The sequence below is a fragment of the Amphiura filiformis genome, chromosome 5, assembly GCF_039555335.1.
Source record: "Amphiura filiformis chromosome 5, Afil_fr2py, whole genome shotgun sequence".
NCBI lineage: Eukaryota > Metazoa > Echinodermata > Ophiuroidea > Amphilepidida > Amphiuridae > Amphiura > Amphiura filiformis.
Genome location: NC_092632.1, coordinates 67,386,474 through 67,409,994, shown reverse-complemented (window position 1 = coordinate 67,409,994; position 23,521 = coordinate 67,386,474). Strand labels below are relative to the sequence as shown.

At 35.5% G+C, this 23,521-nt stretch overlaps 1 protein-coding gene across 1 annotated transcript; it reads left to right on the top strand.

Annotated features, from left to right (window-relative positions):
- Positions 1-3,159: 3,159 nt before the first annotated feature.
- On the top strand, positions 3,160-14,485 carry LOC140152349 (monocarboxylate transporter 12-like). Its single transcript, XM_072174653.1, has 4 exons — positions 3,160-3,664; positions 9,099-9,239; positions 10,797-11,503; positions 14,363-14,485. The coding sequence occupies exons 1-4, from the start codon at positions 3,466-3,468 to the stop codon at positions 14,483-14,485; spliced, it is 1,170 nt and encodes a 389-aa protein (XP_072030754.1). The 5' UTR covers positions 3,160-3,465.
- The last annotated feature ends 9,036 nt before the right edge of the window (positions 14,486-23,521 follow it).

Below are 23,521 nucleotides of genomic sequence, written 5' to 3'. Positions count from 1 at the left end.
GTATGCATTTTTGTTTTATTATGTTTCTTACTTTTTATTGACAACATAAGTCATTTCTCTTTTTGGAATAAAAGGTATCCCTGAAAAGGGTTGTTTAGTTTGTCTTTGGTTCTTTTGAAGTGAGTTTACTGTGCTGCTCTGCCCTCTACCTGGTTGCCTCCTTGACGAATACAGGTTTCAGCCCTAGTCCTCATTGCATCAATTGCGTTGCGTATCAACCTTGTGCGCCGGATACTTGCCAATATAGCAGTAATATGTTTGCAAAGATCTTGGATTTTGCCACAAATGAAGAAATCAAGTGGTGTGAGGTCTGGTGGTCTTGCAGGCCACTCCACAGCATGACCCATCCCAACCACTCTGTTTGCTATCCGTGTACAGAGTGAATATCTTCAAAAGTTGTGAGCCGATTGAAATAATTGTTTTAGTTTATTAAAGCTAACATTTAAAGGTTTCTTTACATACCAAAATATATTTGATCAACTTTTCAGAAATAGGCGAAAAAGAGGGCGCACTGAGGGGCCTCTTTTTTTTGGGACACCCTGTACCATTCACGGTGTTTGGAAATCGCAATCTCGGTATTTCGTCACTAATTAGTATTTACTGATTAAGTGAACACCTGTGCGAGTGCTTTGAAAGGTTCAATAATGAAATAATATTATTGTTTGCCAGCTGTTTCAGCGTGTGTTGTTCACATGGTTCAGTCAGATGTATACTTTATAATTAATTATACACGGTGTCTTCATGTGGGGTGTCCAAAAATAATAATTATCATGACATGCAGATTTTTATTTCGCAAAAGTTCATTCTACAAATCATAAACTTGCTTGATTTATTGTTGTAATGAGTTGTGTACACCTTACAAAAGTGTTGTTGTTTCAACTCTCTTTACAACATAAACCATAGGACCAACCTGTGATAGAAAGCAAAATTATACTTCTACGCTACTCACATTTGGTACACTCACCGGAGCGCTTTCACCGGGTCAACCGGCGTCTTCAGCGGATGTTATTGCTCTGAAGATTGTTGTTGCTAGTGATGTAGTACTAGGACAACTCCGATGACGTCACAGATGTTGATGACATCTTCAAGTTTGACGTCATCAACATCTGTGACGTCATCGGAGGCATCAGCAACTAGCAACTCAACTGCAGCCATACAACGACATTCCTGCAAGTAATCAGTTGCAGCCAACCATTCCGCAGTTACCAACCCGGCCCACATCGTCACCAGCTGCAGACAATTAGAGCACTTCCGCGCCAAGCCACGTCTACTCATCTAACGTAAAATCGTCCTCCAATCTCCCAGCCACAGCAGCAAAATCAATACACTAAGAAACTGCTTCATCGCAGATTCATCCTGCTAAAGTGATTCCAGTCAATTCCTCTCGTCCATTGCAAACCACTCCCTCATATACATAGCCGCAGGTTATTACTCAAGGCATGTCCATTCATTCCTTCCAACAGCCACCAGCTGAAGTCGAATGTTCTCAGTCACCACAAGCACTGACCGAATCTGAGCCTGCCTCTAGGCAAAGCAGTGAAAACTACGGAGCTCCCTTATGCATTCTTATCCATCAGTCCACATTTCTCCACATCAATCTTGGCTACCACAGCAACAACTACAAGCACCTGTCAGTGAGCCTCAACTACAATCAGAGGTACCAACCAGTTGTGACTCCTATAGAATAGAGTCCATGCTATCTGCACAACATCCATGGACTCATAAAGTTGGATTCCCCATTATCAGTTGGCGTCAACACCACTCGCAAGTATCACCCGATGATAGTGCTCTGCCGAGAAATGCACAAAATAATTACCAAGCATCTTCACCTGACAAGGTCATCTTCTCAAAGACGGAACAAATACCTACCAAACACAATATGAAAACGAAACAATCTCAAAAGTCTTAATGCAACTACGCTTCTTTCTACAACACGCCCAAGAAAGCAGCAGGTAATGTTCGGCACGGCACTACTTACAATACAAGCAAAAAGCAGAAGTGACAGTGAAATGGCATGGCGTGTTAAAAATCAAGACGACTGGCAGCAAAATGCTTCGAAAACAGTAAGAAAAGACTACTAACCAGACACAAAAATGGAACTCTACCAGGTGCTAATCTTGTCAATAGCAACATACGGGGCAGAAGATTGGACGCTCAAGAAAAGAGGCGAGAAGAGTGTTCGAGATGTCTTGTTTAAGGTGGATAATGTGAGTCTCCAGAAAAGATAGGCTACGGAACACATCAATAAGAGAGACAACAAGCAGCCAGGTCACAATTCTAGACAAAATCAAAATCAAAGCCAAACAACTATTCTACTTTGGACACATCGTACGGATGGCAAAGGACAGATACCCTAAACATATCCTTGAAGGTAGAATACCTGGACACAGGCCTAGAGGTAGACCCCAAAACACTGGCTTGACAACATAAAAAGCAGCTGCCAAGAACTTGGGATTACATCAATCACAAACAGAGGCATATGGACTTCCATGGTGAAACGGCTGCTAGCTCCAAGGTTCCCAGGATCCGAGGGAGTAAAGCAGTAAGTCCAAGTAAGTCCAAGATGACACGAGCGCGAGGGATAGGTCTCTACTTTGATTCCACAACCATTCATACATATCGCCTGTTTTATTTATGCAGATTGGCCCATTGTACCTTACGGAGGGGAGAATTTTATTTAAGTGCATGACTCTGTCATGAGTGACGTCGTATTGCATACTCTCTATACGAATCGACACTGGAAATGCTACTGACAATATCGCAATTACACGATACGCATGATGAGTGTACTGTTAAGCATTTGTGACACCCTGTTATGCTATAGATTCATTTGGTAAGTAAAGTAACATATGTACTTGTACAGCTTATACGTTACAGTGTGATCTGTGAAAGACATTATTATATGCATTAGCTGTTTTGTCTGCGTATACTTGGTATATATGCACGTGATTTGTCTAGAATATTAATTAACGGGAATTATTATGGATCTTGCATGCTTTTATTAACTTTTGCGCATTGAGATATGATGTTACAGAGCTACAAGTAACACCGTTTCAAGACTCTCATTGCTGCTATGCCGAAGCCGGATGCCGAATTGATTGTTCTGTATCTTAATATAATATAGAATGCCAAATGTGGAATATATGTGATACCAGATAATACTCTGATTTGATACTATGCATTAACTATAATGTGCATAGGTCCAACCACGCAAAAGGTATAGTTGAATAATCATGATCATTGGCAAGGACATTCCCGGCTGTTATGAACTCACGCGCCATGGTCCGATACATTTATTGTCCAAGTTCAACATCTACCAGTGCGACCTATTTAGATACAGCATGTAAATGAAGTCTGAGTGCAGAATCTAAAGCAGTTCAATTTTCGTGTTGGCCAATACTGAACAAAATCAATTCAACCATGGATAGCAAACGTGTGAAGATAAAAGCCATGTAAACTTCAAAGATGACACCTGGGGCTCATGTCTTAGAGACTGACTGGGCATGGGTTGTTCTAGCGGGATGTTTTCTATGTAGGCTTCTGACCGACGGAATGATCGCCTCGCTTGGTGTCTTTATCATAGCATGGCAGGAATATTTTCCCGGTTCTCTGATGCAGTTAACATGGATTACGGCCCTTCTTGCTGGAATCACATACATTGTTGGTAAGATAGATATCCGTTCCGGAATAACTGACCCTTCGGCGAAATTGCCGAGTGTGTTTGCCGCAATGGTTTATTGCAAGTATATTTCAAAAGGTATATTCCGTTGCGATATAATAGATGTTGCTTTCGGTATGCATGGCCTTCGCAGCGATTTTGGGTTCTACGCTACGACTTGCGGTTCTCGGTTTCCGTCCAAGGGATTTGTATTTGTATTTTCTGCAGTGGGAAACGCAGCGGTGACGGTACAGATGCGGTGCCGAAACGCTGCGTCAATTTAAGGGTAGTAAACGCTTCGTGCATGCCTAATTTTAGGGAAACGTTGCAAACGCAGTAGACAATAATAAAGAATTTCAATTCACGTAACTCAAACCAAAGACGGGTTCTTTTTGTTCATAAGAAAATTAGCACAACAAAAACAAAGAAGGCCTGCCCTGTACCATAAAGTCATTACGTCAGAAGTGTAGCGGCACCGAATTGTACCTTGTGGCACAAGTTTTAGTTCCAGCTGCAGAAATGATAATATTCCTGCTTGAAATCAGAATGAGTATGTAGAAATATTTTAAGAGCATGATTCCAGATTTGCTACTTCGAAAATGACGGTTTCAATTTGAGGTGAATATACGTAATAGCCGAATTAAGCTAAATTGACATGGCGTGTATTCGTTAATGGGTACGGAAACATTTATGTGTCCGGACGCTTCAATAATGGCCGAAACGTAAGATCAAAGTAGGTCAAATGTACTTGGATAAGTTTTTCTTATTGAATATTAGACAGATTTTATAACCCTGAATGCCCAACTGCTGAATATAGACATTAGAAAATTCATTTCCAGTTTTGACTTTATCACTGTTTATTATCAGTACAAATAAAAGACAAGATATACAAGCTTTCAAATCAATATCACTATCATAGGCCTATGTAATCATAGATTATACCACATCATTAGGGTTCCAATTAAGATAAGCAAACATTGCTGGGTAGATAGCAGGATTTAGTTACAAGCACATTAAATCAAAAAGACTGCATGCTTACTCAATTCAATCTTGCATTTACTGAATGAATTGAATTGTAAAATAATGTCCTAAAAACTTTATTTGTGAACGGATTATCATCGTTGACAAAACAAAATGTATGTTAAATATATTCATTATTTCATTGAGAGCATTTCCATTAAATTTCTTCCATAAATAATCACATAGTATTATCTGTTTATAAAATAAGCGGTTTTTTAGATGTATGTTCAGATTCAGTTAGCGTGCAATTTCATTATCAGTACTACCTGCTGATGCTACAAAAACATGACCTTGTTCATGTTTACATTGTATAGTAAAAAACAGATAATATGCATTGATAGTAAAATCCGTTTCTGAGTATACCAGGGATGGATGAATGTGGTATAACTGGTATTATAAAACTTTGCCTTCTAGGAATTGTATTGCCATTCGATTGATATGACAAAATCAATTGGACAAGTATTACTATTAAATATCCTATTTTCGTCAAATTTTAACCGATTTGAATGTGTTAGGTGTCAATTTGGACTGAACATGGGCCATTCGCCAGATTTCGTTGATTACAGCCAATTTTATCCATAAACAAAAAACTTATCCAGCACATTTCATATCTACCTAAACTCTTGAACAACCTCATCCTTTTTCTGAAAAAAAACCCACCACAATTTGAAGGTCATCACAAGAAAGTCATACATATGCAAAATGAAGCAATTACCTATTTATTGCCAACTTGGTAAAATGCATACTCGTAGCCCAATCTCGTAGATCGTAGCACCCAGTTTTGGTTTGTGGTTTCGAAATATTGCAATTTAACGTTAGTTCTTTCAAATTTTAAACGCTAAAAGCTGCTAAAACCAAAATCCAGAACAATCAATCATTATATTTATCAAGGTATAGCAAACTTTCCATGGTAGAGTTTGGACCCAAGACAAAGAACACCTAAATTAAGTGTCAATTCAGAATTAACCCACCATGGCGGAAAAATTCGGATCAACGATTTTTTTTTATGTGCGATTCTCATTCTACCAACAAAGTAGAATCTAGCTACTATTTTTTTTATTTATAAAATGTTTTTGATTGTTCTCTTTGTCAGATTTATTGTTTGTGCGCTGTATTTCTTGTGTTATGTGACCAATCAGCTATACCCATTTTGATTAAAGGAAGTCTCCGGCAATCAAAACATTATGCCATCATATATGTTAGAAAAATAACTATCAAGTACGAATCACGTGATTTTATTTTAAACAAACTCAAATTGACCATAAAAACGAATAAAAATGGCCGGCTTTCAACATGCGATGTTCAAAATGAGAGACGGCTGTTTTATTCGATCGTTTTTATGGTCAATATGAGTCTGCTTTAACCACGTGATTCGTTCTTGATAATTATTTTCCGAACATAAGACATAATGTTGTGATTGCCGGAGACTTCCTTTAAGTGATTCACGATATAACTAACGCAAAAGGTCCAACCACGCAAAGGTATAGTTGAATCATCGTGATGATCATTGGCAAGGACATTCCCGGCTGTTATGAACTCACGCGTTATGGTCAATACATGGATTATTTGTTATTTATTTGATACAATTATTTGAATTTTGTTCAAGTTTGCAACATCTACCAGTGCCACCTATTAATGAAGAGACAACAACAGTTCAAAATAGTCTTATGTTCCGAGTTGCACAGGACTGAAACAAATCTGTATATACAACCATGGCTAGCAAGATGAAAGCCATGGAAACTTCAAAGATGCCACATGGGGCTCGTGTCTTAGAGACTGGCTGGGCATGGGTTGTTCTGGCGGGATGTTTTCTATGTAGGCTTCTGACCGACGGAATGATCTCATCGCTTGGTGTCTTTATCATAGCATGGCAGGAATATTTTCCCGGTTCTCTGATGCAGTTAACATGGATTACGTCCCTTCTTGCTGGAATTACATGCATTGTTGGTACGATAGATACCCGTTCTGGAAATATTAGCTAAAATTGATCCTTCGGCGATATTGCGGAGTGCGGTTGCTGCAATGGTTCATTGCAAGTGTATTTCAAAAGTGTTACGAGCAGTAATGATTCAATGCCAAAAGCACTCTCAACTAATTAGCCGGCAGTCTTCTTCTTGGTGATCATAGGTGATCCTTCGTTGCTATATCAAAGTAACACATTATTAATGGCTATGCAAACTGGTTAAAACATACGACGATTAACACACAAACTCTCTTCACATTCTGCAAAGAGCAAACTCACTTACTTTCCACTTTTGTACTCATCAAAAAACTCATGATCTATTAAAAGGGCATTTCGTGATCCACAGCCTCATCCCCCCACTTTTCTCAAAAAAAGTTGAAATTTTTATACCACTGAAAACTCTTGCCACATAATGTTTATGTACCAATAATTTCTTGCAGATTAATTCGTTTAGCAAAAATATCGTCAAATTTGAATTTGAGTGTATATGGCATCAGTCACAAGTTGGGACCCTAAAAGGCTGGCGGCGTAACATTTTTCCTTGAAAAAATGGAATGATAATGATATTTTCAAAATGCTCTAATGGTTGGGGTGCGAGCTTCATAATCGAAAGGATGCGGGTTCGAGCCCCACCACCGCCAGTGTGTTGCGTCCTTGGGCAAGACGGCTTAATTCCTTCACTCCACCCAGGTGTAAAATGGGGAGCTGTTGAGGGTAATCAAAATCTAAGTCGGTTGAGATTACCTACACATCAGTTGCGGCGAACTTGTTGAAGCGGAAATGATTCTGATATAACCTATTTGGCAGCGGAATAATTGTTGAAGTGTGCTGGTACTTAGGTGTAGCGCATGTTAAAATTATCACTGATATTTGTTTATTTATTTATGAAGATGAATAGGCCTACTTACACACTTCATTTTAATAGTCTTGTTTTAAAGCTTAAGAAGAAGAAGCTTGGTTATTTAATTTTTATTTAGCACCAAAACCAGGATTTTCCATTGATGTTAATTAATATTATGATCAATTAAGCTGACGGACTTGCAGGGTGGTGGATTGACGGACACGGATTAGCTATTTACTGACTTGCTCCCTTGTTCATAATGATCTCTATATGAACTTTCGACACTTTTTTTCAACAATCTTTATCAAATTGTTGCCAATCTTGATGGTCACACGATGTCATCATGTTGGTGACGTCAATTTTTGCAAACATGAAAACATGTGTAAAATATGAAACAACTTACATTGTTAGAATATCTATAGTATTTTGCTTATACCTGTAAGTGGTATAAATAGCGCTGTGTACGCTTTGTTTAAGGTTTTTATTACAGTCAAGAACAAGGTCAGATCCATGGTTCCACGACTACCCCGATAACAAAGTACAATAAAGTACAATTGCCGATAAAAAAAAAAGATTTGGTCTGGGAACCAGAGATTTCGTGTATGACATCCATCGAAGCGGAAGGCAGTGAAAATTCTGAAATATAGGGTGGTCCAAAAACTACGTTATCCACTTTCACTGGGTTAATTTCTCAAAATTGAAAAGTTTGTTTGAAAAGTTGTTGCACATTCTGCAAGAACATCTTTCTAAGAGTATAATACTTGGTGAAAAAATAGCTGATAAATTATTTTATACATAATAATTAATAATTTACCTTAATGTTGTGTACTCGCAGTTTTGCACCGCATCAGTCAACGCGACTTTAGTGTGACCTTATCATTTTCAATAATAGCAATGTCACGCCAAAACTAATCAAGCTATTTCCATGAAAGTCACAGAAAAAATAGGAGACATAATGTCATTATAGTGCACTTACTAGTATTAAAATTAGATGCACTGTTGTACGCCAGGCAGCAGTCACAAAAAGAAACTCGTCAGTTACAGTCATTCTTGCTGTTCAACAACCTGATAATTCCGGATTATTCTGAAATATGCATTTTATTAATTGGGCTTTGCTTTCTCATTTGACACCCTGTTAGTGAAAATCGAGCAAGAATTGACCAAGATATGCGCCTCCAAACCTTCAAACCCCAAAATCAAAGGTTGCCGCTTTAACTATTCAATTCTGCCTGTTACATTGTGTGCTTGATTGATTGGCCCGTGATGCTTGTGTGCAATGCTTGTGATGCGTTCCCATTGAAAATCGTTGAAATTGCAAATTTTGATTTTTGGGGTTCGACGGTTTGGAGCGCATATCTTGGTTAATTCTTGTTCGATTTTCACGAACAGGGTGTCGAATGAGAAACCAAAACCCAATTAACAAAATGTATATTTCAGAATAATAAAAATTTATCAGCAAGGATGACTATAACTGACGAGTTTCTTTTTGTGCCTGGTGTATTTTTGATATTTTGTTCAAACACGGTATGAATCATTCTGGGACACCCTGTAGTATTTGGAACTTTACTAATACATAGCCTAATTGATTAAACACGATGTGTTTTATTTCTTGATAGGTCCGTTAGGCAGTGCTCTATGCAAGAAATTCAGCATCAGACAAGTAGTGATGGGAGGAGCGATCGTTACCAGTGCCTCGTTTATGGCAGCATCGATGGCTTCTAGTATTTGGCATCTCTATATAACATTTACCTTGGCAGGTAATGCAATTTTCCCGCAAAGGCTGATTGGATTTTCTAAACCAAGTTTTTAAATGTACATGTAGATTGACATGCTCGATTTCTCTGCTCGTTAAACATTTTTTGTATACTTAGATCAACTTCAAACCTAGTGATAATCTTCTTCACATGATTATATAACAAACTGAAATGAAAACCGAATCTCCTTGCTATAAATGTTAAGTTTCTATCAAAGGGTAGAAAAAAAGATATCGATAATCATGTCAGTCAAGAGCTTAGGCAGGATAATATGAAACCACGTGACCAAAACCAAAATTAAAACTCAATATTTGAAATGAGGGATTGTGAGAAATAAGAATTCTACGATTTCCAAATTTAAGTCTTTAATTGAATCATCGTAATTTGATTATTATAATTCCCGATAATTATTTGCTAAAGTAAACTTGGAATTCCAGTTGTATTTATTCTCATAATAACCTTCTGGGCCATTGCACGGTTACTCACACCATGTACATTTTGTTGTTGACGTTTTCTGACTGCTGAATTCGTTAATTTGTTAACCGACCGTGAGCTTTGATCAAGTGCGAGTTATCTTGATGTATGCGCTACTGTTATATCATACACCTCGTAAAAGCTCATTCTTAACAATTATTTATTGTTTTGCTTATTTAAAACAAAACAAAAATGATAAGGTAATTATTTGATTAGGCCCTAAGGTAAAAACATTGGTCAGCGACTTGTGCTTTAGCAATTCAGGGTTTCAATTGCAATTCAATTGCAATTGCCTTTACTGGTAGTAACAAGAAGACCTACTCATGTTAATTGTAGCAATCTGCCATGAGTTTACTGTACCTCATTATGTTCCCGCCCGGTTTCACTGCTTGTAGGAATCATAGACTGGTTTCTTTTTACAGTCTATGTAGGAATCTCGCAAGCATGACCTTGAAAAATACATATTTTAAGGGGGTACTACACCCCTGTGGTAAATTTGTGACTATTTTTGCATTTTTCTCAAAAATTAATAACACACTGGTAACAAAAGTTATGTATATTATTGGGGCAAGGAATCCAATTACTACACTGAAATTTCAGTGACTCAAGACAAGCGGTTCAGTAAATATGATAGGAAATGAAGTACATCCTAGCGGTACCTCATTTTCTATCATAAGTATCGTACCGCTTGTCTTGGGTCGCTGAAATTCCAGTGTAGTAATTGGATTCCTTGCCCCTATAATATACATAACTTTTATTACCAGTGTGTGTTTTTCAGAAAAATGCAATAATAGTCACAAATTTATTGAGGGGTGTAGTACCCCCTTAAACTTTATTAAAACAATGGTGTCCCTGATATAAACATACCTGTTTTGTTTTTATGTCTTGTGGTAAAGCTCTTTCCATTATCATCGTATGTTTACAAGTTTAAAAAGAGGGGAAAAAAACTATCTGTCTCATTTAAAACCAAACAATTAAATGCGACATTTCGCAAACGCGTTGGTATACGTTCTGCACGGTCACATGTTAATTGTTCGCATTTTTTCCAACCCCTTTTGGTCAAACTTTGACATCATCTCTTTTCAGGTGTAGGACTGGGATTAAGCTACCAACCTTCCTTTGTAATATTAACCTGCTATTTTGATCGAAGACTTGCCCGAGCGAACGGATTTGTATCTGCTGGGTCTGCTATTGGAATGTTTTCCCTCCCACCACTCCTACAGACACTGATAACCACTTACAGTTGGCAAGGGGCTATCCTTATTCTAGCTGGACTAGAGGCCAATATAGGTGTGTGTGCCGCGCTGTACAGACCAACAAATTTGGAAATTGCGAGGAAGACCAGTATCAAAAATAAACCAATTAGCACTCAACCCAGAGCCGGGTGTATCAATAAGATCATTACAACCATTTTAGAAATTTGGGACTTTCATCTTCTGAAAAGTTTCTTTTTCATCCTTATCTTAATTTCATATTGTTTATATGGCGTGTACATAATCGCTTTTCACTATTTGTCAGCAAGAGCTGTGGAAGCAGGTATATCAGGTCTTAATGCAGCGTACCTAGTCTCAGCCATCGGAATCGGTTCTTTGGTATCCAGAGTTACCCACGGCTACATTATAGATCATCGCATCCTGTCTGCCTCTGGACTAACAGCATTGTCCTATCTTGTATGCAGCGTAGCCTGTGCCGTTACCCCATTATCGGACTCGTATGCATTCTTAATGACTGTCGGTATCATCATCGGCGTATCTGCCGGAGTTTATCATTCTACTACACTGTTAAAAATGAACGTTAATTTACAGGGAAAAAATACAATTTTTACCGTTTTAAAACAATTTATATACAAAAATACGGTGAAAAATTAGGAATTTTACATTTTCCTGTATATGTAATGTTTTTTATCAAATATCCCATTTTTTACGATTCAATATACAAAAGTAAAAAATAACTGTAATTTTAATGCAATTTACTGTTTATTTACAAATAAAAACATAATTTTGAACGTTTTCTTACAGTTTCTTTTAAAAGTACATTACCGACACTGTTAAAAATCGTCAGAATGTTAATTTGCAGGTAAAAATACGGTTTTTACCATATTTAAACAAAGTTTACACAACATTATGGTCAATAACCGTAAATTTACAATTTCCCGTACCACAATTGAAGTGACAGTTAATTTACATGCAAATTAACAGTTTGTCCCGTTTTTAAAACAATATATACAAAAAAAGACGTTAACAAATCAGCAATTTTACGTTTTCCTGTAAATGTAATGTTTAGTTTATTTTTTAACGATAACAATATACAAAACTAAACAAATTACTGTAATTTTAATATAATTTTCTGTTTATTTACAAATAAAAGCATACGTTTGAACATTTTCTTACAGTTTCTTATAAAAGTACATTACGACACTGTTAAAATCGTTAGAATGTTAATTCACAGGTAAAAAACGGTTTTTACCATATTTAAACAAAGTTTACACAACATATTATGGTCAATAACCGTATATTTACAATTTCCCGTATCACAAATAAGTGAAAGTTAATTTACATGAAATTAAACAGTTTGTCCCGTTTTTAAAACAATTTACACAAAAAAGACGCTAAAAATCAGCAATTTTACGTTTTCCTGTAAATGTAATGCTTAGTTTATTTTTAACGATACAATATACAAAATTAAACAAATGACTGTATATTTAATGTAATTTACTGTTTATTTACAAATAAAAACATGCGTTTGAATGTTTTCTTACAGTTTCTTTTAAAATTACATTACAGACACTGTTAAAATCGTTAGAATGTTAATTTACAGGTAAAAATACGGCTTATACCATATTTTAACCAATTTTACACAACATCATGGTCAACAACCGTAAATTTACAATTTCCCGTACCACAATTGAAGTTCAACGTTAATTTACATGAAAAATTAAAAGTTTTTCCTGTTTTCAAAACAATTTATATACAAAAAGACGCTAAAAAATCAGTATAATTATACGTTTTCCTGTCAATGTAATGTTTCGGTTTTTTACGATGTAATGTGCAAAATTAAACAAATGACTGTATATTTAATGTAAGTTAATGTTTATTTAAATATAAAAACATGCGTTTGAACGTTTTCTTACAGTTTCTTTTAAAAGTGCATTACTAACACTGTTAAAAAAAATTGTTAGAATGTTAATTTACAGGTAAAAATACGGCTTATACTATATTTGAACAAATTTTACACAACATTATGGTAAACAACCGTAAATTTACAATTTCCCGTACCACAATTGAAGTTCAACGTTAATTTACATGAAAAATTAACAGTTTTACCGTTTTCAAGACGCTAAAGTCATCAATTTAACGTTTTCCTGTCAATCTAAAGTTTAGTTTGTTTTTTAACGATACAATCTGCAAATTTTTATAATTTAATTTTAATGTAATTTATTGTTTATTTACAAATAAAACATACGTTTAAACCGTTAAAATATTAGTATGAAGTTAATTTACAGGTAAAATATGACTTTCACCATTTTTTTTTTAATTAACACCATCACTGTTAAAAATATCAAATTAAATCATAATATAAATGTGAATTGATCCTACCACAGGTAAAAACACATAGGACCCTAATTGTTTTTCAACATTATACTTCACTTTTTAAGTGTTTTGAGATATATTTTCATAGTTTTATAGAAGCAAACTATTCCGTTATTTTACGGAACATTCCGGCAGCAGGGTTACGGAACATCCGTAAATTGTAATTTATTCATTCCGTAAAACTTATTCATTAAAAATACAGAATAAAACGAGGTTTCTTACGGAAAATATTCCTTAAAAATACAGAATATTCGTAATATTCCGTAGAGTTTTAACGGTAAATATTCCAAACAACTCGGAATCATTCCGTATTTTTACGGAATTAATGTTATTTTACAGAAAAATATGGATGTTCTGGTAAATCCGTAAATTTACAGAAACAAACAAATAAAAAATGTATTTTCTTTTTGAAAACCCGTAAGTTCACAGGTCTCCTGTAATAATACTTTATAGACCGTTTTCCTGGGTAATTATGCATAATTGATTGAACTGAGGATGCGCTGTTAGTATCAGAATACCGCATGCAGAGGAGCAGCCCCGGGGAGTAGCCGTTGCGCGCTGTAATGAGACGTATATCGGCCGATAGGACTTGAAGAAGACGACCGTGGCGTCGAAGTGTTTTACTTTGATAAGTTTGCTAGATCGCTTCTTTGCTGGTCAACTTTAACAGAGACAGGCAAGTAAACGCTAGTTGTTTTAGTTCACATGGTTTAAGTGCATGGTACGATCTAAATGCCCATGTACCGGTACATGGAGTGAGTTTGGGTTGGGACTTGGCCTCTGTCATCAAGTATTTATTCTAGTCTTTGTAATCTGTTTAAGTCATGGAGTATTATGAAGATACCAAGGAGTATTCAATGAAGCATAAAATGTACAGATATGTACCAACTGTTTCTTTTCAAATTACACCCACCTAGTTAACCTGCTATTTACCAATATTTTGTCTTTTTAATAATGAAATTTAAAACAAATATTATTTTTAAGCCCTCAGTGTTTTCATGTTGGTTTCTTTGCGTAAATTGGAAGTATTTTATTTACAACATTTCCTATTCAATACTACAGTACAAGGTATACTGGGATCCTGGTAAAGGAAAAGTAATTGCAGATTCCTTCATAACTGTAGCTCGTACAGCTGTTGTATTCACAACATATTATAATGTTCTGTTTTATGTAAACAATAATTGAAAACTATTGGGTAAAATGTAGGCCTACATAGAGGGCACACTAGTGAGCTGTGAGCAAATTGCATATAATAATGCTTTAATTACAGTCAATGGAAGATTTAAGAATCTACAAAAAGTAATATCTGATAATTAGGAAAGAAGTACCTTTTTTCCTCTGGATTGATATTATATCTTTCCCCAGAGACGTGGCTGGTGCATAACATTGAAAAAAAACACCTACATTCAAATAGTGCATTTTTTAGATTTGAACTGGCAACCTTTGTATACTAGGACAATACTCTTCCCAATAAATTGAGCTACAATATTATGTTGTATCATTTAATTTGCAAGTTTAGTTTCAAAACGCTGTTTGTCGCATTCCTAGTGAAAGGCATTAGAATTGATTTTTTTCCTTTAGCTTTTTTTTCAGTGCTGTGAAGTGGCCACATTTCAGGGGAGAGATTATTTAAATGTTCGATATCAGATCATGTACACATTGATACCATTGCTACTTTGTAATTATGTTTTACTGAACTTGATTTTCTTTTTATATTTCAAATAGACCTTGACAAGTACTTCAGCTTCTACCATTGAAACACTGGAGTTACCGGCAACACCTTGTCTTGTTGCCCATGGTAAGTTCTATTCATTGTGGCTTTATTGGCTATCGATTATCACTTACACTCTCAGAAAAAGGGGGTGCCAACTGAAACCTTTTTTGTCCAGTATATGGAACCCTGGCTATTGAACCCTCAAAAAGGTTACAGAAAATTCAGGAACCCTTTAAGGTTCTATAGCTTGTTACATTAAGAACCAATAAAGGTTCCTAGAGTGTCTTAGTGGTTCCTTTTAGAACCTTAAAGGGTGCCATATAGAGGACAAGTGAAGAACCCTTGTAGAACCCTTATTTCTGAGAGTAGTCAAAAAAAATAAGCTCTAAAATCAATTTGCTTTCTACCTTTAAAAATTTGTAAAGACAATTGACTTAGCTCATTGAGAGGTTAAATTGACATTTTAATAATCTTTGAATTACATTTTTCTGGAAAGTACCTACATTTTTGCACATTTGATTTTTATCCAGCAAAGAGCAAAAACCTGGTCATGAAACTTTGGGAATAAATGAATAAGCATAGAAATTCTCTTGTGGATTTTTGCAACAAACACTCATAATCCAGTCAGGAAACACTTAGGCCTAACTGACAAAAGCCAAGAAAGATCATTTTCTGAACTAAATATATAGCCTGACATGTCAGTATTGCTTTAGCTTAAAACATAGGCCTAGTAGCTAAAAGGAGGTTTAGAAGTTAAGTTTTATTCATTATCACCCAATATAAAGTTGGAGCCAATCTTGGTTGCTAATTGTGTCAGTTCATAAATTAATTCAATGTAATTTTGAGAGAGTAATCAAACTGCACAGATGCCAGTTCATCAGTTAAGGACATACTAGCCCTTCAAATGAGACAAACTTGTAATGTAAACATAATGTTGTCCAACCAAGTTACAGGTAGATCCAAAATATGTAATTTTGTCATAGTTTTAAATCAGTTTGTTTTAAATTTCTTCTACACTTGAAGGAAAATAGTCACAGATTTGAATTCCTCATCAAATTTTCTTTCAGAAAAAGTAGTACTTTTACTTGGAAACAATAATCGCTTTGGAATTTATTATTGTTTTCAATATGAAATCATGTGCGAATGCTTAAAGGGACAGTCAGAGATCTGCAGGTCAAGGTCAAACTTTTTTTACAGTCCTTCAAAATAAACTAATATGAAAAATCCATGTAGTGCATAAGTTTCAACTTAAATACCTTTCGTTGTAATAATTTAGTGCAAAACCCTTTTGATATATGAATGAACCATATTCTTAGATGTTTGTGACTTATGTTAACAGCATTCAATGTCTATGAAAATCTTTTACATAGAATATTATTCAATAATAAAAACTACAAATTACAATGTATTGTCACTGATATTGAATGAACTGATATGAATGTATGAATTTGATTTCAGGTGCTTCCTTGGCATCAACCCTAGTCAAGGGTCCAAGAGAAGTAAAAAGAAAGGCAAGAAGACAGCCGTTCATCCACAAGTCCTCCAACTATAACAAACTGAAAGACTTTGAAAGTGATTGGCTATAGACTTTGAAATTGAACGGATAAAGGAAGCTATATCTTATCATCTAAATCATCAGATGTCGAATTGATGTTTACTGTTCTGAATTATGTATTCTGTTCAGAGTAGGTTGTTGCATATATCTATATCAACAATTGAGAAATGTGACTGGTTACTAGAGCTATGATTGGGTTCAAACTTCGGCAATCGTGAAACAAAAGTGCTGGTTCAATATTGCGCCACTGTTTATTGTGTAATACACGAACAATACGTGGTCGAACCAGTTGCAACACACCAGTTGCCCAAGTAGCCAATCATAGTGAGACTCACAAATAAGGGAGCTAAAAGTATTACAAATGAACTGATAGTTCACCAGTGAGAGACATGGGCTACTCTATGGCAAAACTCAAGACAGATTGATAATTCCACTCAAAACTAATTGAAAAGTGATCAATGCTTTTTGTCTAGCATTACTGTGATTAGTTCTACAGTACCGTACCATTAATCATGTTAATTGTACAGACTAGTGACCAGGAGATTCTGGGTTCAAATCATACCACCAGCACATTGCTTACTTATGGAGTGAGTTTGGGTTGGGACTTGGCCTCTGTCATCAAGTATTTATTCTAGTCTTTGTAATCTGTTTAAGTCATGGAGTATTATGAAGATACCAAGGAGTATTCAATGAACAAATTCCAAGAGTGGAATTCACAGTGCAGGCCTATACACGATTTTCTATGTTTGAGTTTATATTTTTGGCCTCACAAAAAGTTTGTGAAAGTTTTAAGGGGAGCTGACCTTCGTGCACCTAGCGGTACTACTCTAGGTTGTATTGTGAAGAATTGGGAAAGGCTAGAAAATGAAAGTTGCTATGAATATAGCTAAGGTTTTTGCCATCCTTCCTATGTAGTTTGATTTTGTTTAGCTTTTATCATGTTTATTGATTTTCGCATATAGTGTCAAATGTTCAAAACTTTTGTTTTTCGAACATTTTACACTCTCGAAGAAAATTTGTAAAAGCTAAACAAAATCAAACTTCATAGACATGATGATGGTAATCGTGGCTATAGTCATGGTAACTTTGGTTTTTGTAGCCCTTCCCAATTCTTCAGAATATAGTCAGGAATACTGTTAGTAATTAGGTGCATGAAAACAAAACGCGAAGGGTCAGCTCCTCCTTAAGTTGATGAAAATATAAAAGATATCATTAAAAAGATACCAAGGAGTATTCAATGTACAAATTCCAAGAGGGGAATTCACAGTGCAGGCCTATACATGATTTTCTATGTTTGAGTTTATATTTTTGGCCTCACAAATTATATGAATTTAGTGTAAAGTTGATAAAAATATCAAAAATTACATTAAGAAGATATCAAGAAGTATTCAATGAACAAATTCCAAGAAGGGAATTCACAGTGCAGGCCTATACATGATTTTCTATGTTTGAGTTTATATTTTTGGCCTCCAATTATGTGAAAGTGAAGTTGTTGAAAATATAAAAAATAGCACGTTATTTATATTGCTATTGCTATTTGTGTCAATTCATATCAAAACGATGGACTTGGTCTGAGAATAAGAAATCAGATACTCTTAGTTAATCATCAAGGCCTACTTTTACTTATATTTCACTTCCTAAAAATGCTACCAAATTTGTAATAATTAAATGCTTATTTACTTAGTTACACAGGAAATAAGTCAACTTAAGCTGCGTTCTCACATGTATTTAAATCCAGGTTTATCTTTATCACCTATAAATCCGCTGCAATTAAAATAAATCCGATAGAATCTCTGCACGTCCAGACAGTCAGGTTTAGTGCCTAAATCCAATAAATATACGAAATGTACAAGTGTGCACATGACAATTTTCGATGTTTTATCTTCAAGTTCAAAGCAATACTTTGGCACGAAAATACCCGTTGTTGAAATTCGAATGATATAGGCCTACAGCATGAGGGCAGGTTCGTTTTGCATACCTGCATACTGCATATTTTTAGAGTTTCTTAGTGGCGAGTATATAAAATATATTAAAGCTACTTTATTTGGAGAGCATGTTTTGGAGATGTTGGTACGAGCTTTGTGGTGGTGGCGTGCATGGAGAGGGTGGATGGGTGTGCACTTCCGTTTAATTTGTTGATATTTTTCATTTTGTTAGGTTAATGAGTGTGTTTTACTTCGTTAAAATAACTTGAAAATAAAAACACCCAAGATATGTAGTAGATGCACTGTCACCTTAACAGTTTTACTGGACTTCCCCAAGGCTACATAATTATCCAAACAGACTTAAACACTATCCTTACATATGGTTTATCCAGTACCATTTCCTATTTGTATTAATAAAAATGTATCATTGCAAACAAGCAATGTATTGTATCATTTGTTCTCAACCTATAAATTAAACAGGAACTAACTATACTGATGAGTCCCTTTAGAATTGAATAACAAAAAGGTGTCACCTTTTATCAAATGTTTACTATTTATGAATTACATGGCACCATTGTAGGCCGAAAAAATCAACGTTTTGGTTCTCGTACTCTCCCTCTGAGATTTGTGAGATTTGCCAGCTTTTTTTAATTTTTAAATTATTTTGGAATGCTTTAGGCCTGCTTTAGGAAGGCTTCGTACATTTTTTTTGCAGTACTCTAAGGGATTTATCCCTCATAATCTCATATTTTGAAAAAGAAAAGAAAAGGGGCCTGCTTATGCTCCTTTCCTTAAGACTGTAGGAAAAGACTGAAACTACTAACAATGCAAATTTTACATTGAAGTAAAAAAAAAAACCCTACCTCATTTATAGTTCATGAACCATCATTCATATAAAAAAATTACCATACCACGTTCCTGTGTTCCCTATTAATCATGTTAATAGGCCTATGATACTAACTTTTCCTCTGGTTAATTATACCCCTCTCCCCCTTCACCCCTTCACCAAATGTTAGGGCTCAGGTTACTGCTAGATTTTGAATACAAACTATATTTCGAATAAATCTGGATTTCATAGTATGTCCCATCATTCAGTGTGACATTGCAACTTATACCTGTACCAGGGTATAAAAAGCATAGACCATCCAAAGATAGGCATTATGGGATATGATATCACTAATCTACATAAACGATGTGTATTTTGTTGTGTTCCAATATCTGTGGTTTTGAATATTTGCCAAGGCAAGGACAGACATGTGCTAAATAAAATAGTTTATGTTAAGGTGATGCTGACTGAATCATTTTAGACTGATCACATACAGACACCCAGAAAATTAATTCACACTCATGACACAGAGCATATTGTCAGTCATCCAATCTAATTAGCATCTCTCACAAGTTTTGAGATGTCTGCCCAAGGATCAAACAAAAGTGTTTATATCATGTGTTTATATTTTGTTTACGATATATGCCCAATCATGCAACATTTGATGCTTACAACTCGCCACAAAGACACTCTAAAAATATGCAGTATGCAGGTATGCAAAACGAACCTGCCGTACAGCATGATGAAAATTTGCCCTTTCCTCTGCTGCCCCGAATAGCTAAAAACGTTGACCGTGACTTTTATATAGTAGGGGCCTAACGCGATCAAAATATGAAACATGAAATTCTAAAATTTATAACTCAACTCGTAATACCTGCTTCCATCATGAAATCGGCACCCTATAGGCATAATACATGTAATAGAGTTCGCTTCTATCTAAACTGCGTAGTTCAATGGGCATTATGTTAGTTTTTTACCCCCTTAAACCCGACAGCTCTACGAACACCGTTCATACACAGCGGATTTAAGCTTAAACCCGCTACTAACCCTGGTCAAAAGCAGGGTTAAATTGGCGGATTTAGGGCTCGATAAATCTGCTAGACTTAAATCCGATGATCGTTCAGACAGCAATTTAAACCCGCCGCTAAATCCATCTGAATTTAAACCTGGGTTTAAATGTCTTAAACCTTACTGTGTGGACACGACTAATCTTTTTAATTTCATTTTTCATACTCTGTATTATTGTACCAAAAGTCGTTTTGATATAGACTGACAGATTTACATGTATATTGATACATTGTATTTGTTGCATGTGTAAGTTTCGAGGGTTTAGTTCAACAAAGGGCTCTCTGCATTTTGAGGAAACCAATGTTTATAAGATTTTACTGATCTTGTTCATCTGTTTGTTGTTGTTTATCTCAGCTGTGCTGATTAATAAACAGATTGTGAAAACACCTTCGTGTGATTTGTTGTTTATTCCTTTTCAAATTAGTTTGCTGAGTACTCACAGCATGAATGTGTTACGAAGGTATGATTTATAACAATTAATGATCAGTCAACAACTTTAATTTTCAGATGTTTATTTACGTTACCTGTAGCAACGTCTGCAATTAAACGTAAATAAACTAGTTTGTATTGTAAATTTTGCAGTACAAACCTGTGTTTACGTTACTACCTGGAATATACAAATTGAATGCGAAATAACGGCCTCACGTGGAATATACAAATTGACTGAAATAACCGCCTTCAACGCTATTTTACAGTACAATAGTTTATTTACGTTACTCCCTGAAATAACGTCTTCAATGCTATTTTTTTACAGGACAAAAGTTTATTTACGTTGCTACCTAGAATATACAAATTGACTGTGAAATAACGACCTGACGTGGAATATACAAAGTGACTGTAAAATAACCGCCTTCAACGCTATTTTACAGTACAATAGTTTGTTTACGTTACTCCCTGAAATATACAATTTTACTATGGAATAACATTCTGCCACGTTTATTTACAGTAGAACTGAAATTATACACGATCTCAGTAAAATAACATCTATCATGTATGTTCACGCCAACTGTTAAATAACATTAAAACATCGTTTGTTGACATTGTCAAGCGTCATTTTACCTAAAATGTTGTTAATTAAGAGATAGTATAGTGTTATATTACGGCTGAAGATGGCATTTATACTGCCCAGATACTCCAAATAACGGGTCATTTATGTAGAAAGTACCATAAAATAACACTGTTATCGTTAATTAACGTTGTTATTAGAATTTAAGGACCTCTTAAAAAACGTTAAAAGTCGTATTATTGCATTATTCCACTGTTAATTTACCAGTAACGGGCACGAAGGAAAAAACCCGGTTTTTAGGAGAAAACGTACAACCGTTAAAAAATCAAACGAATTGTTCAATTAACGGTCAATTCTTGTTTATGGTTGCTGTATTTTACCGGTAAAATACCGGCGTCCCAGCTGCCAGTATTTTACCGGTAAAATACAGCATCCGTTAAAAAATCAAACGAATTGTTCAATTAACGGTGAATTCTTGTTTACGGTTGCTGTATTTTACCGGTAAAATACTGGCAGCTGGGACGCCGGTATTTTACCGGTAAAATACAGGTTTTTTTCTAACAGTGTATACCTATTATAGCAAAAGATTCCGTAGGAGTTGATCATGTGTCCGGTGCCGTGGGTTGGATACTACTTGTGATAGGAGGTGGGGTTATCCTTGGATCATATTCGACAGGTATGGGCTAAAATATCTAGCTGTTAAAAGTTCACAACTCAAAAATCATACAAATTGACCGCATGCATTTCATTGAGAATAAGTTTTGATAGCAATGTACATAATGAAAATGGGACCCTTTGGTCTGATGCTCACCACGATGTTGCTTTTGCTGAATAAAATTTCGGAACTTAGTGCTCTGTGTGCTAACCATTATAGGCTTCAACATAAAAAGTCCAAGTTTTGAGATATTTTCTCAAAATATCAAGAGCTGTCTTAAGAACCACTGAACCAATACTAGGCTTCTTTGTATTCATTTTGATGCATTTTTCATGCTGATTCCAAAAGTTTGTGTTTTTCTTTGCAGGTGTTCTCTTTGATGCCACCGGTAGCTACAGTTTCCCGTTCTACTTGGCGGCTGGCTGCTTCATGATGTGTTCTCTATTAATTGCTGCTCTACCTATAACGAATTATTTGAGACGACGACAACGACGAACATTTTCAGATGTCCATATGAAACCGTTATCTACTGTGGCCTAGCTGACTGTACATTACACTAAGTCATAAAAGAAACTTATAATTTAAAAGGTCATTATCTTAAAATCCTGTGCATCAAAATGAACCAAAATTACACACATGATTACTTCAATACTGTACTCTAAACATATGTCAGTAACAAATCAGTTGTCCAACCGACACAACAGCAAAATGCACTCATATGGAACAGCTTCCTGGACCACATTCACAGCCCAATAAATGGCACCCAGCACAAGAAATATATAAGTAAGTGGAAGAGTGTAGAACAAGACCTTTTTCTTGGAGAAAATGCGTGAAAAGCAGAAATCAGCCCCGTTCCACACTATTCCGCATACTTTTGGAAATTGTCATCTGTGTAAGGATCTTATACGCATTCTCACAGCTTTCTTGTGCTGGTACCAATTATTGGGCTGTGAATGTTGTCCAGGAAGCTGTTCAATGTCAGTGCTGTTGTGTCAGTTGCACAACTGCTTTAGAGTATTAAAGTAATACTGTGTGTAATTTTGGTTCATTTTGATTCACAGGATTTTAAAAATATGACCTTCTGGAAAGTTTCTTTTTTTGGCTTAGTGTATTTATGTGTTTTACACTTGCATTACTGTCACTTCAAGCATTTAGGATCTATTCTACAAGGAAGCGCTCATAATTTGTATTTTGTACACTTGTATATTAGTAACCATTTTATTGTTTGTGCAATTATGGAAGGAAAGACAAAATCAACTAACAGCGTCACATATATACAAGAAAGTTTAATGAAAACTTGTTCAGATCAGACCTGGTAAAATTCGTAACGGTGCGGGAGGAAGTAAGGTAATGAAGAAATAAAGAAAGACACGTGGATGGGTACAGGGTTATGTTTAGGGTATTTATTTACGTAATAAAATAGCAATTCGGCGTTTATTAATCGCCATCATAGTTTCTATCATCATGTTGGT